Source organism: Cyphomyrmex costatus, unplaced genomic scaffold, assembly GCF_001594065.2.
Source record: "Cyphomyrmex costatus isolate MS0001 unplaced genomic scaffold, Ccosl1.0 scaffold815, whole genome shotgun sequence".
Taxonomy (NCBI): Eukaryota; Metazoa; Arthropoda; class Insecta; order Hymenoptera; family Formicidae; genus Cyphomyrmex; species Cyphomyrmex costatus.
Genome location: NW_017280392.1, coordinates 31,876 through 45,479, shown reverse-complemented (window position 1 = coordinate 45,479; position 13,604 = coordinate 31,876). Strand labels below are relative to the sequence as shown.

Sequence of the window (13,604 nt, the reverse complement as noted above, 5' to 3'; positions counted from 1 at the left end):
AGCCGGCGATCCCGATTCCAGCCAAAGTCGACGGCGATCCTATCGGCTTTAATCGGTAACTGATCTTATGCAAATCTGCAGTAGCACCTCGAGGATTCGGAGGAAAAAAGGAGAAAGAAAGAAAGAAGGGAGCTTGGATGCTCTTTTCTCGGCATCGTGATCAGCTGCTCGAGATAAAATCTTTGCTTGTACCGCGCTGTCTCCACCCTAGGCCACGATCTCAATACACGATCGCCCTTACATCTTCACGCTGGAAGACAAGTCGCAATTAATTGCATCTTTTTACTTCGCGTTAATCGATGGTGTATCAAAATTGGTGAATTATTTTAGAGTGCATATTAGAGTGTTATGTAAAAGATTCGAAATCTGTAAAGTTTATACTTTTCTTCCTATAAATAATATTGCAAGACAGAACATCCTTCAATCGAGCCTTCAACTGACAATAGGCTTTAAACAAAGACAATAGGTTTTAATCTAACGTTCCTTAGATCACAAGTCGAATTATAAGTCGAGTAATAACTATATAAGATATAAATCTATGCTTTTCCTTTTTCTCTTTTAGTAATAATATTTGTATTAATTATACTAATCGTTCTGGATATAAATAATTATGAAATTACACGAAAAAGTAAGTTAATATTCATTCTATTTATGTAGATTAATCTCGGTTTAATTTGTTCATTTTTTTTTCAATTCTTAGCGGATACTGGTGCGTAGTAAATCCGAAAATCGAAGTAGCCGTAAGGAGACGGATACCTATGGTACTTTGTGATAACTGGAACATGAATGAAGTCATGCTTGCGATGCGAAGCGATCCTTACGGGATTAACCACCAAGAAGCGAGACGGAGGAGTCGAACCTCGTTTCAACGCTCATCTCTCGCGAATGCCGAACCGCATGATGGTTCGGGAGGCGGCTGTGTTGTACGTCGCCTGGTACGTACGTATCTGAAATACTCTTCGTCCCCGGCACGGCGGATAGGAAATCGTCGTTAGGCCCGGCGGAATTCAACGAGTGACACCACAAGTCACCGGAATTTGAGCGTCGCATAGCGCGGGTACCGCACGAGCCGCGAGTCTCTTTCCAAGATGAATTCTGATGGCCGTGAATCTCCAGGCATTACGTGCTGCATATAAAAAATTCGATTCTGGAACTTTTGTATTTTTAAACTGTTCGAAACATTGATCTTTACATTTTTTAATATTTTTATATTTCTCTGTAGATTTTCTGTTTCTTAAACGTTTGAATTTTTAAATTTTTGCACCTTGCATTGTTTGAATGTTTTGATCTTCTCACGCGTTCGCATTCCTACGTACCCGAGTTCGTATCACCAAAAGCGAGGGTATATATTCTCGGTGAATCCTTCCTCTTATTTTTATTCCGCAATGAACTTCCAAACGGTGGCGGGTAAAACGCGGCGCTTTTCGATTGTCGATTTAACCCCAGCTATATCCCTCGAAACCGCCGACCACCTATTCGCACACTCCCTCCCCCTACACTTCCCCAGAGCACCCTTCCTTCGCCATCAATTATTATCGTCCTTCTCGTCCTCGTAGGGCCGACGTCGACGCGGTGTAGGCGTCCTACGATTGGGCGCCGGGACGCCCGGCGTCGTCATGGCAACCGACCCTCTTCGACGAGGGCCGTGTAGGCATGGGAGGGCGAATAACTCGCGAAAACACGTAAATTAAACGCACTATGGGGGTTGATGGGGCGGAATGGGGCCGAGTGGGTGTCTCAGACTGTGAAACATAGCCGTCATAAGCGGATATTAAAGCGTCCTTCCTTGAGGCAGGGTCCTTCCGGAGCCCTGAATCGGCTCGTAAACGCCAAATAAAAATTTTTCCCCTTCCGAGTTTCTGTTCCGCCTTCTCTCTGTGCTTCTCCTTCTCTTCACAGTAATGAGATAAATCTTCAGGTGAATGTCTCTGAAGATGTGTTTCCTTTCTCTTAATCATCTTACGATTAAATTATTTGTTAGAATAAGAAAGTTAATACAAGTATCTTTATCGTATATAAAGGAATAAGCAGCTTTTTAATATCTATTTCTAGCAATGTAGATCAACTTTAATCTCGGTTTAACACACCCTCTTGGTTTAATATTTCTTTCTAGTCCTAAGAATTAAAAAAAGATAAAGAATAAATTAAATAGAAATATTATACAGTTAATCTACATTTGATAGAAATAAGTCTAATTAAAATGTTTTGTGAATAAATTAAATATTTTGTAGATATCTAATTAGAATGTTTACTTTCAAGAATATGTAGAGAAGTTTTCTTTATGCTAGATAAATGGCATAAATTTTTTCTAACTACTAAAATTCGTATAATATAAAGAAAAATCATTTTATGTTTTTTATCCCGACTTATCTGCAATGGTAGAGTTGCGTAATGTAAACGCGATTTTCTCGCTTGGTTGCTAGCGTGAGACAAATATTTAGAAAATAATTAGCATTTTTGATAAGCTCAATGCGTAAGAAAATAAAGAGACGTGATCGTTATCAGGTATGAGATGGTGTACGTGTGCATAATCAGTTTCTCGAACGTTGTACACTTAGTTGCAGGCTGAATGTCGCAGGTGTCTCATGGCGACATGGCCATTCGTACGCATAGATTACCGTCACTCGTCGTTTCGACGACTTACACTCGCTGACAGTTCCAGTTTTGCAGTCACCAAACGTACAACGCCCTGCTCTGATCGAGCAGGTGATCACCGGCCGTCGAAGAAGTCGACTAAATATCGTTTCCAACGGTTTCCGCGCGACGAACGACACGTGGACAGTGCGAGCTGTCTCCTGCGATGTGCAACACATCGTAGAATGTATTCACCATAAATTAACTTTTTAGTCCTGTACCATTACTTGCCGCGCAAAAAGCGCCGAGACTTCTATCTTTGGTATACTCGACTTACAAAATATAATGTCATATAATACATATCTTTACGTATAATCGTCAAATTTAAATTAAATATCTTTGAATACGTTTATTCTGATGACAGTTGTTCAGATTTTTGATCTCTCCATTATCTTTCATTCCAATTAAGATTAAAAGCTTGGATTAAGTTCTAACAATTTTTTAATTGTTAGATAAATTGTCACAGCTACGGAAAAAATGATTTTTCTGAAATATCTAAAAATTTATTATATCATAACTTATTTTTATTAGAAATGCAAACATGAAAATAGTTTTGTTAACTATTAAAGTAATGTAGAGATGATTAAATAGGATATGAGCAATTTTATAAAAAATGTTTTATTCTAGCAACTAACTTGAGATATAATTATTTTAATAGTTCAATAAAATTACGTTTAGACCTGTATATTTGATTAAAGGATACTTTAGCAAAACCGTTTTTTCAAATATATGATAAGTCTTTTCCGATTGATAGTAAAGTGAAACAATCGATTATTCGATGATAGCGCGCATTCTAGGTCCTAATCCAAAATTGAGGAATCCCAAGGGAAGAGACAGAGCATCCGTGGCGATTTGTACGCTTGCGAGCGCGCGAAGTCGAACGCGGGCGTGATTTACGCCGACGTAAAAACTGTCTGTGGAACGTATTCGAAATAACCGCGGAATGTCCATATATTCCGGCGGAACGTTAAACGCTTACGCGGCAGACGTTTAACGCACATTGACCACATGGTTCGCCTTTACGTTGTCAACAGTGGCTCCGGCGTGGTTCATGCTGCTGGTCGTTATCGCTTTTCTCTTCCCGCTCGAGGAACACGCGTGATATTTTCACAACACTGACTGCTTCATTGTATCATAGAATAACTTTTACCAACTCCGATTAAAAATGTTACCAATGTGGAAATTATGCCTATATATTTCTAGTATATCATTAAATTACGTATTATTAAATTCCAAACTCGAGAGAGAAATCTAACTCTGACACAATCTTTAAGTACTCTGCAACGATATTGGAACTTGCAGATTCCATGATCATTTCTGATTCCTTTTATTTCGATATTCTTCATTTAGTATTTTGCTTGCTCCTCTTTCGATTCCAACGTGGATTATTGTCATGTTGGTACGCGGTAAACGTTTCCGCTTACGTTCGTTAACAAAACGAGAAGAACCAGCAAAGATTGATCGCAAGTAGAGAAGGTGCTGGATAGGGACGAATGGGGCAGATTAGTGGTTTATCGAAGGGCAATCTAGCGATGAGAAGTAGGCGGGGAAGCAGGATAGAAGACGAAGAGCTGATGGACCTGATCGGAGAACGCGAATTGCATTTCAATGTGACCGTTTCAATGTTTCAGCGCGTACGTAAGAGCGTTTCGTGTGGATTCCACGAGGGTAAAAACCCTGAATGGCGATCGTCGGCGAGGAGAGCCTCAAAGACGGACGGTGTTTTCGCGATAGTGAGCGAGCTCCGTGGAATGCTGGGATCATCGCGTCGACTTTTCGGCTCCAAGCAAAATCAAAAGTTATTTGGGATCCACGAATCTAGGATGATTTGTAATGTTTAGATTGTAGAATATAGAATCTCTCTCTCTCTCTCTCTCTCTCTCTCTCTCCTAAAGTATTCTTACTGTGATTTGCAGCAAGTGAAAATAAATATCTAAACTATCATCTTCCCATCAAATCAAATCTTTATCAATATATGAAATACTTAATAATTAAAATTATTGTATGAACTATATATTAATTATTTCAATATAATGTTATCTTATACTTTAAGAATTTTGATCCAAATATTAGTCTGAAAATTATTTTTATATCCAACATAGAGAATGTAGCTTCATTATTATTGTACAGCATTTATCTCATAAATGTGGAAATTCAGGTATGTGACTCGAGGATAGATCCAGCGAGATTCGAAAAACGCGCAGATAAGGCACTTAGGTGACACGCGCTACGAAAATACACGGCGAAGAGACGACAAGACAGAATTAGACGCGGAGAAAGAGGCGCGACGTCCGACCGTTTGTTTTACGGCTTTGCCCGTTTCCACGACATCGAGCGCAATTTTTCTTGCTGCCTTCTCTTCTTCGTCCTTATTCTCTCCCCTTTCTAGTGCCTCGCCCAAGCTCCTTTATTCCGAAGAGGGCTCGCGACCTGTCGACCCCGTGCTAGCGTGAGATTAATGCTCGCCTTGACGCGATTACTCGCAATATATGTATTGCAGTAATATACGCAACATTTTTAAATATTCAAAGATCTGAACGAGAATTTGAATAAAATAAAGAAATTTGTAAATATATGAAGTGTGTACAAATATATTTTTTAAGATATACCTTTTATATGTTAAATCATGATTCTTTAATTTCTTATTTTTAAATGAAGTACTTTAAACAAAGCACAAAATTATAGTATATTTTTAAAACTTCTACATATCTCTTTTTATAAAATTTTTTGTGTAATATATTATAAATTGTTTCTTTATCTTTGTTATCTTTATGAAATTTCTGATTGTTTTATACGCCTTTTACATATCTTTCGTTAGGACAATCACATACAAAAAGCATAAGCTGTTTGATCATAGCATAGTGTTGAACGAACAAACATCCGACATAAAAATAGATTTACCTAAGATGTTCATTGATCCATCGGCTTTAAATTATGATTATGTAGCTTATGACATTTTTTTTATGATGGTCCTTATTTGTTATGTATAAGATTAAACAGTACCCATTTCTATAATATATCGATATCTTTAAAAAAAGAATCTAATCATATTGTTGACATCGGGCGAGTAAGAATACCAACAATTTATTATATTTAAACATCTGCAGAAAGTCTGATAAAAAGATACTTCCGATGTTTCATTTACAGCACAGACGGACGGCGCGTCTGCAAATTCGTCAACAGGCACCCCGTTTAAAAATAAGACGTAAGAACACACCATCCCCGTCGAGACGTACTGGCTTATTGGCGTTTCTGCTCATTAGGATAACCCGAGGGGGTTCCGACGCGATAACTCATTCGACTCTGAGAAAAAGTAAATAGAGCGAAGAACGGAGAAGCGCGTACGCCGGCCGGGAATTCTGCGAGCGACTGAGATTATCGAGGAAACGTTTATTTTTGCTCGTTAATTTCACGTCTCGCTTCCGTCGCTCGTTTGTCTCCCGCGCTTTTCATAATCTATCGCGTCTTTTTTGGTCTCGTATTGAGTTCAAGCAGGATACTTCTCGTGTGCTCAAGGATAATCTTAAAAAGGTCGATAATTGATGACAATTTTATAATAAAGCCGTTATTACAATGTTATTATAAATTAACTTGAAGAAAAATAATTTAAGATCCGTTTATTTCACGTAATTTTATCTCTTTGTTAAAATATTTTTTTTCAATATTTTTACAAGAAATAATAATGTATTATACATTATAGTATTTAACAATTATAAAAAATAAATATAGTATTTAACTTTGTGCAAAAGTTTAATTAAAAATTAGTAAAATATTTAATAAGCTAATAAGGTAGTGAGATTTTTGTTTGAAATTTGTGTTTATTGATATTACAAACTGATAAAGATATCAATTGTAATTATTCTATTACTTTAATTGCTTTATTAATATTAATTTATTATTATATGCATATTTATTGCATTTTACGCATTTTTATCTGCTAATGATTTTATTTTTTTGTAATTTTTATCTTTAATTTAAATAAAGGAAGCTTTATTATAAAATTGTTATAAATTATTGATCTTTTTGAATAAAGAATTACAAATTAAAAAATTTTTATACATATATAATTTATTAATAGATATATCACTTTTCAAAAAAAGGAAAATTTATGTAAATAGAGTTTTAATTATTAACACAACAGCATAATAAAATGCAACGTTTAAAATTTATTAAAAAATATGTGCCATTTTTAATTCTATGTCTATATTAAATATATTATATTAGTCATTATAAAAATTGTTAATATACATTTTTTTACTTTTGATTACTTTTTTGCCAGTATTCAAAATATTCGACTATTATTAACAATCGATACTACTGTAACTCTTGTACCGTAAATCGATACGACAGAATTAATATCACTATATAATATTTTATTTTCTTTTATTTGTATATATAAATATAATGGATTCTTATAAATTTTCCATTATAATAAAAAATTAAAGTTTTTTAAATTATAAAAGAGTAGATAAATATTAAGAAAAGTTACTAACTTACATTTTATAATGTAGTGTGTATTATGTATATATATACACACATATTATATATACACATATACATATATATTTTAAAAGGATTATCATCTACGAGAAATCTGTTAATAATATAGGGATCTGTAAATGATGCCGTTACATTATATTTTTTAGAATATTACCATTATTACATTTTTTTAGAAAATTATTTTTATCAATTATGATATGCATATAATAAATGTGAAATAAAATTAAAATTTTTCTAGATTTTTGTTTTTTGAAAGTCTATGAAATATAAATCACATCTGTAATGTTATCTTTAAAATTTTAAGGTTCTTTAAGAAACTATTATAGAATTACAAAAGAATCAATACTGCCAGATTTTTATAAATAGTTGTTTTTCAATCATAAAAAAATTAAAAATTTATAATTAAAAATAGATTTTGTACAATTATTAATAAAAATAAAAATTGTATTATGTTATTAAAATAATTCGTTTTTTATTGCATAAAAAAGTTTTTATCTTTTATATTTATTTTAACAAAACCATCCCCACGAAAATTGCCGATAGAACAGAAAAATCAATATTCCGCAACGTTGCCACATCGAACACGTCAAGGGTTGAGTGTCGGAGTGTCTTTATGAGAAAGTGGTTTTCGTCGCGGGGGGTGAGAAAAAAGCAAAGGAAAAATTCAAGAAAGTTTGATCACACGTGGGTCATGACTACGTCGTACATCGCGAGTATGTAATTTCAAGTGATTGGTTTTTTCCTTCCTTGTGTTCAGGGTTGCATGAGACGAGTGTCGTTCGAGAGACGAGTGTTGTTAATATCATGCATGCTCCTTAGGGAACGTGAGTCTTTCCTGAAAACCTTTTTAGAATTTACACACCATACACAAATTGGTTAATTAATATTTAATTAGCTACAGTTAAACAGTGAAATGGCATATTGTGGACTTAATTTCTAATAAACTTTTTATTATGCTAAATTTTAAGAATAAAAAAGGTAAAATTAAACTTGAAAATTTAAAGAAACAAAGCTCAAAACAGTTTGAAAATAACAATTATTGAAAAGAACTTAAAAATTGAACAATAAAATTACTAAGTACTATTGATAATAATTAAAATAAAAAAATATTAAAGTTCAAGTTAAAATAAGGATTTAAACATGTCAAAGATATACAAATAAAAAATTTAGAATGCAGTGACTCTTAAAAAAAAAATTTCAAACAGAAAGAAAAAACAGAATTAAACCTCGCAGATGTGTATCTAATAGAATCAATAGTTGAATTTTCTTATTGCTTTTTTGATAAGTAAAATAGCTCAAAATTTGAAATAAAAGAATACACTGCAGTTGTATCGTTGATTCGTACAACGTCTAAAAAAAAAGATTTGTGATGGAATTTCCTGATTTCCAGAATATCAACATGAGTCTCTGTCCACGGAGACGCTTTCGCATCACTCCTATGCGAGCTCTGGCGGCATTCTTCCTGATGGTTGTGCTGTTCTGGTATAGCCTCAGTCGGCAAGAAATTCCGCAGCAACCATGTAGCGTGCCCGAAGAATTTACTGAGAAATTACATGACCTCGCTTATAGGTCAGTATATATTTGTAATATTTAAATAACGGTCTGAGAAAAATTAAATATGTACAATAAATATCAGACGTCTATTTAATAGTAATTGTATTTAGTTTCTTCATCTTTCTCTTTTAATTATAAATTCAATTTTTATTTAGATTTTAAAGTCTTAAATAAAAATCTATATAACTGCAGATATATAATTGATAAAATGTTACCTTTTAATAAGAGTTTTAAGTTAAATTTTAGGAGATGTCTCTCTTTGATTTTTAATGCGTGAAATATAAAGTTTATGTAAGATTTATTATAAAAACATATATTCATTTATTATAAAAACATATATAATTTTCATAATTTCTCCAGAGCTCATTTGGTCCTCACTAAGTTGGGCATCGTTCACTTTCTCTGCCTGGGCGGCCTTTGGGGTCAAGTTCGAATAGGCCGCGCACTGCCGTGGGCACGTAAAGTGGAACTATGCTTAGTTGACACACTTCGCGACGATGTCTTAATCACGAAAGCCTTCCGAGAAGTCGGTTTGAGTGCAACCTACCTTCACGCAGCGGGAATTTACAGGATACAGGAACATGAAGTCGGCGAAGATGCACCTAAAGTGGAAGTGGTTGTTTTCGAGGAAGATGCAGTGGTAATTAAGTTTCTTTAACAAATTTTTTGTTTAAAATATGCATCCGTAAAATTTAAATAATAACCATTTTTTAAAAATACGTATATATAAAACATAAAGTCGAACAGACAAAACTACTCGTTTTGTTAATATTTGCTTTAAATGCTTCGCATTTATGTCAATTTTATTGTCACTATAATTACTAGCTTACAACTTCGACTCTTCCTTGCTTTTACGTCAAGAGTAGTATTTGTATTTAGTACAATTGCATTTTATGTATCTAGCATGCAAATGCAAATTCAACGCTTTGTGTCTTGTTGCCTTTATGCTTTTATGGAGCATTGAAGGAAACTCTAGGAATATACGATTTCCGTGCACCTTAAAAGCGCTTCCCGTATATAAGACAAGTGAAGACAACTCCTTTCGTAGCGTCGGTTTGTCCATAAACTGGCAAATATAGTCGTTTTATTGCCCCTCATTTGTAGGTATTACGACTCGAATTGCCGGATTCGCCGGCAAGGCCATTAATTGTATCAAATTTATCTTAAATTTTCTGGATTTACAAAACGTATATGTACGAATTCACTGATGAAAATTATCTTTAAAAATATTTTAATTTAAAAAATCGAAAGTTTCAAAGCTAATCCAAAAAGAAGGAAAAATGTAGAAACAAATAATTAACACCTCGGAAAATATGGTGTTGACACTTGCAGACGCAGATGGTGAGAAGAGTCGGCTGGACCAGAAGGGTCCTACCTCCGGACTGCGAGTTCTCGCCGAGTCTACAGTGTTTTCCACCACAATTAGTTATACCTCCTCTACCGACGAAACAATTCGGCGGCCGATTGATGCCCGTGCCACGAGAAGGCATAGAATTACAGAAGTATCATTATCCTAACGATTGGTGGTTAGAGATCAAGCCCACTGACTGCACCGAGCTCCAAGAGACAAATGTGTAGTGTACAATCATGGTGCAATTAGTCCTAGCGCAATATTACAGAACATTGTATAATTCGCTAAATCGGAACATTGTCTAACCAGTTATAGTTTAGTTATTTATAGTGTTCAACTGATAATTAGCTTGGATTATAATGAAGGAAGCACTGAGGTATTTTTTATTATAACCAAGATATTTTTTCTAGAAGTAGACACGACAAATAGAAAATGTGCATGTGATAATAACGGTAGAGTTATTACGTATGATTGATTTAAAGATCTAATTTACTCTTTTGTGAAAAGTTCGATTGGCGTACACAAAGTGATGACGCAATCACCGCTTATAGAAAGTATTCAAGTGCTGTCATAAAATAAATTAAAACGTACAGTAGTATTATTGGTAGTGATCAATTGCTAATTATCGTAATGATTATTAGATAATTAAAAATAGATTCAAATTACAAGCCATTTTTTCCTAAGATTTTCTTATTATTGTTATATTATTTCCATTTTTATATTTCACATTTTTTAATTACTTAATTAACCTCGTAATTTGTAATTAAAATTTTATAAACTAGCAATTTATATTTAATACGTATTACTGAAACAATTATATAGAATAAACTTTTATGCATTTTTACACTTTTTTAAAATTATTTTTTATCATTTAAGGGTATTTTAAGACACAGTAACATTTACATTACCATAAGTGCTAAGAAGATTAAAGTACATGTATACAAATACAATTTTAGTGTTCATATATTCTTCGAAGCGCAAAGTACGAGTATACTCTAGACTCAATCGTGAAGTTATAGAGAAAATATACAATAAGAAATAAACTGTATGTGTGTACTTAAAAGGCTTTACTTAATTGTACACTTATTTACATGTTTATATGCAATGCGCTTTTTATACAAATACATGTCTTCTTAAAATAATGTATTTCGTTTAAGCGATTAATTATAGATAATTATTATTCAATAAGCAATCTTGTTACAATTTATTATAAACTATAATGAGAACCGTAATTATTATTCAGTGCAACGTAGTAGAAAACAATAATACGTAATAATGAAATATATTCGTTGTATTTCTACTGGTCGCGCGCGAATTTATGTTAATGCAATTATCAATGTAATTGTAACAAAACATTTCGTAATGTTACAGTTACGTCCTGAAATCTTCCAGGAGTTGAATAAAAATCTGTAAAATATATTAACACGTTTTTTATTTATTGTAAGTAATTATATATATGATCGTCGAAATATCTTCCTTTATAATTAGAAAGAGAAAGTTTGAAGAGCTCGCAGAATCTCGACCACGATTAGATTGATGAAATAGACAACATAACAGCAACATCATTCAAAAGAATGAGTATTTCCTAAAGAAATCTTTGAAAGTAAATGCGCGTACCTATTAGCATGCGTTCCTTGTTGAAAGTATCTTGAAAGTACTTTTATGGATGATGCCTCCGTTTTCACTACGCTGAATCTACGGCTCATCAATTGCTATAGCAATTTTTTAGCACGAACATCTTTTCCTTATTATCGCTTTTATAAAATTTAATGCTATATGTTTATTTAAATAAAATTAATATTATGATAGCTATTAGTAAATAAATTTTAACGTTAACTTATATGGATCAAAGCATAAATTTGTGAAAATTTTTTTAAAGTTTATAATATACTATAAGACATTTAATATCGCATTTGAAATTATTTTTAAAAAACTGTTGCTTATTGCTGCCTATATTTTTGCATACTTCAGGTGTATAAATGTATGTGTTTACAAGATTATGAGAAATATATTAATATTTTTCATAAATTTAGGACACAGAGAAAGTATCTATTTTGCACAATGTGAATCACGAATAAAATTTGCATGTGATTCTTACTTGAATATATTCCTTATTTCTTGAATTATAGTACAACTTTCTATTATGCTATTAGATACATACAATCTTTTGCCAAATAATTTCTTATTTTGTCTGTTTATTTGTGAGTGTAGATTTTCCTTAGTGAAACTTTTCTTCGTTGAAGAATAACTTTAGTTGTAGAGCATTACGATGACATTTATGACCATTATACATATGTTGCTTTAGGCGGTTTGAGAGAAATGGAAGGGAAGATATAAAAGAAAGTCTGCTCGAAGACTTTCAAGTTCATAGTTTCATTTCAATCTATGAAGGTTTCATCCGGCTACACGAGTGTTTTTGTTCATCCAAAATCTTAACAAGATAATGTGTTCTGTTTCTGAAACAAAGTGATATAAAATCTACATTCGAAGAATTTTAATATTTATCGATTTAATGTTTTATATATGCACAATACACTATTGTTGTTACACTGTAAAGTTGTTGAGATGTTTAAAGTAAAAATTAAAATTATTATTTTAGATGAAGTGATAAATTAATAAATAGTGATAAATAACTATTTCTTTACCAATTTGTGGAAAAGAATATTAACTTTAAGATGAAAAAAGTGTATCTAGAAAATGCCATTCTAACTATGTATTTATTTAATCAATAATTTAATTAAAATAAATTGGATGCCTTAATACAATAAAGTACAATTATAAAAAATTAGATTATTACTTTATAAAAATGAAGGTGAGTTAATTAATATTAAAAAATTTTCTTTTACATTTTTTTTTACAAAAATTAATACTAACCGTGATGTGTTGATAATAACTTTTAGTTACCTATGGTTATCGTGTTCTTTGGCTTAATATTGGAATTAGTGGAATTTAATGAAAGCTACAAAATTAAGCAATATTCATATCATAATCCTCCTCCATGGCGGCGTCCACGATGGCATTCGTTTCCAAAACATCGAAAACGTTATCATTCCAAAAGAATACTACCTCACAAGTATCACCTTTACGAACCAGACTACGACAGGTAAAAACTGGAAATCGTTGAAAATTTCATGTTTATTAAATATCTTAAAAATATTTGTTTTTTAAATTAAACGTTATTGTCTCATATTAGTTGCTTATATTAGAGCTTGTATTATATTTAATATTATATGCATATTTAATAAAAATATTTTTAAAATTATTTTTACATGCAGATACGCACCGTATCATGAGGATACATCTGACCAAGATAAACCTTTCGTTATAGTCATACAACTTCCGCAAAAAAACGAAAAAAAAAAATATGATTTCTATCAGCGAAAGCACATTATAGATCCTCCGCAAAATAACGATTATGCCGATGATGACGATGAAGAGGTAAAAGTGTACCAAATAAAATAACTAAGAAATTCAAATTAAACTCAACGACGATTAATTTTTGTAAGATATATAATGATCAGATAATTTGATTAATAAATTCTAAAATTAACAATATAAAAAAAAT

General features: G+C 32.3%; 2 protein-coding genes across 2 annotated transcripts; both read left to right on the top strand.

Annotated features, from left to right (window-relative positions):
* The first annotated feature begins 4,127 nt into the window (after positions 1-4,127).
* On the top strand, positions 4,128-10,475 carry LOC108781418 (uncharacterized). The gene is made up of 5 exons (XM_018549370.1): positions 4,128-4,367; positions 4,688-4,792; positions 8,525-8,703; positions 9,049-9,328; positions 10,021-10,475. The coding sequence occupies exons 1-5, from the start codon at positions 4,128-4,130 to the stop codon at positions 10,264-10,266; spliced, it is 1,050 nt and encodes a 349-aa protein (XP_018404872.1). The 3' UTR covers positions 10,267-10,475.
* A 2,452-nt stretch (positions 10,476-12,927) lies between these two features.
* Positions 12,928-13,520, top strand: LOC108781440 (uncharacterized). The gene is made up of 2 exons (XM_018549398.1): positions 12,928-13,142; positions 13,315-13,520. The coding sequence occupies exons 1-2, from the start codon at positions 12,946-12,948 to the stop codon at positions 13,499-13,501; spliced, it is 384 nt and encodes a 127-aa protein (XP_018404900.1). The 5' UTR covers positions 12,928-12,945; the 3' UTR covers positions 13,502-13,520.
* Positions 13,521-13,604: the final 84 nt, after the last annotated feature.

Coding starts and splice junctions, on each gene's coding strand:
- LOC108781418 (XM_018549370.1), top strand. CDS start 4,128: ATGGGGCAGATTAGTGGTTTATCGAAGGGCAATCTAGCGATGAGAAGT. Junction 4,368..4,687: donor CGGACGGTGTTTTCGCGATA/GTGAGCGAGCTC, acceptor TTATACTTTAAG/AATTTTGATCCAAATATTAG. Junction 9,329..10,020: donor TTTTCGAGGAAGATGCAGTG/GTAATTAAGTTT, acceptor TGACACTTGCAG/ACGCAGATGGTGAGAAGAGT.
- LOC108781440 (XM_018549398.1), top strand. CDS start 12,946: ATGGTTATCGTGTTCTTTGGCTTAATATTGGAATTAGTGGAATTTAAT. Junction 13,143..13,314: donor TACGAACCAGACTACGACAG/GTAAAAACTGGA, acceptor TTTTACATGCAG/ATACGCACCGTATCATGAGG.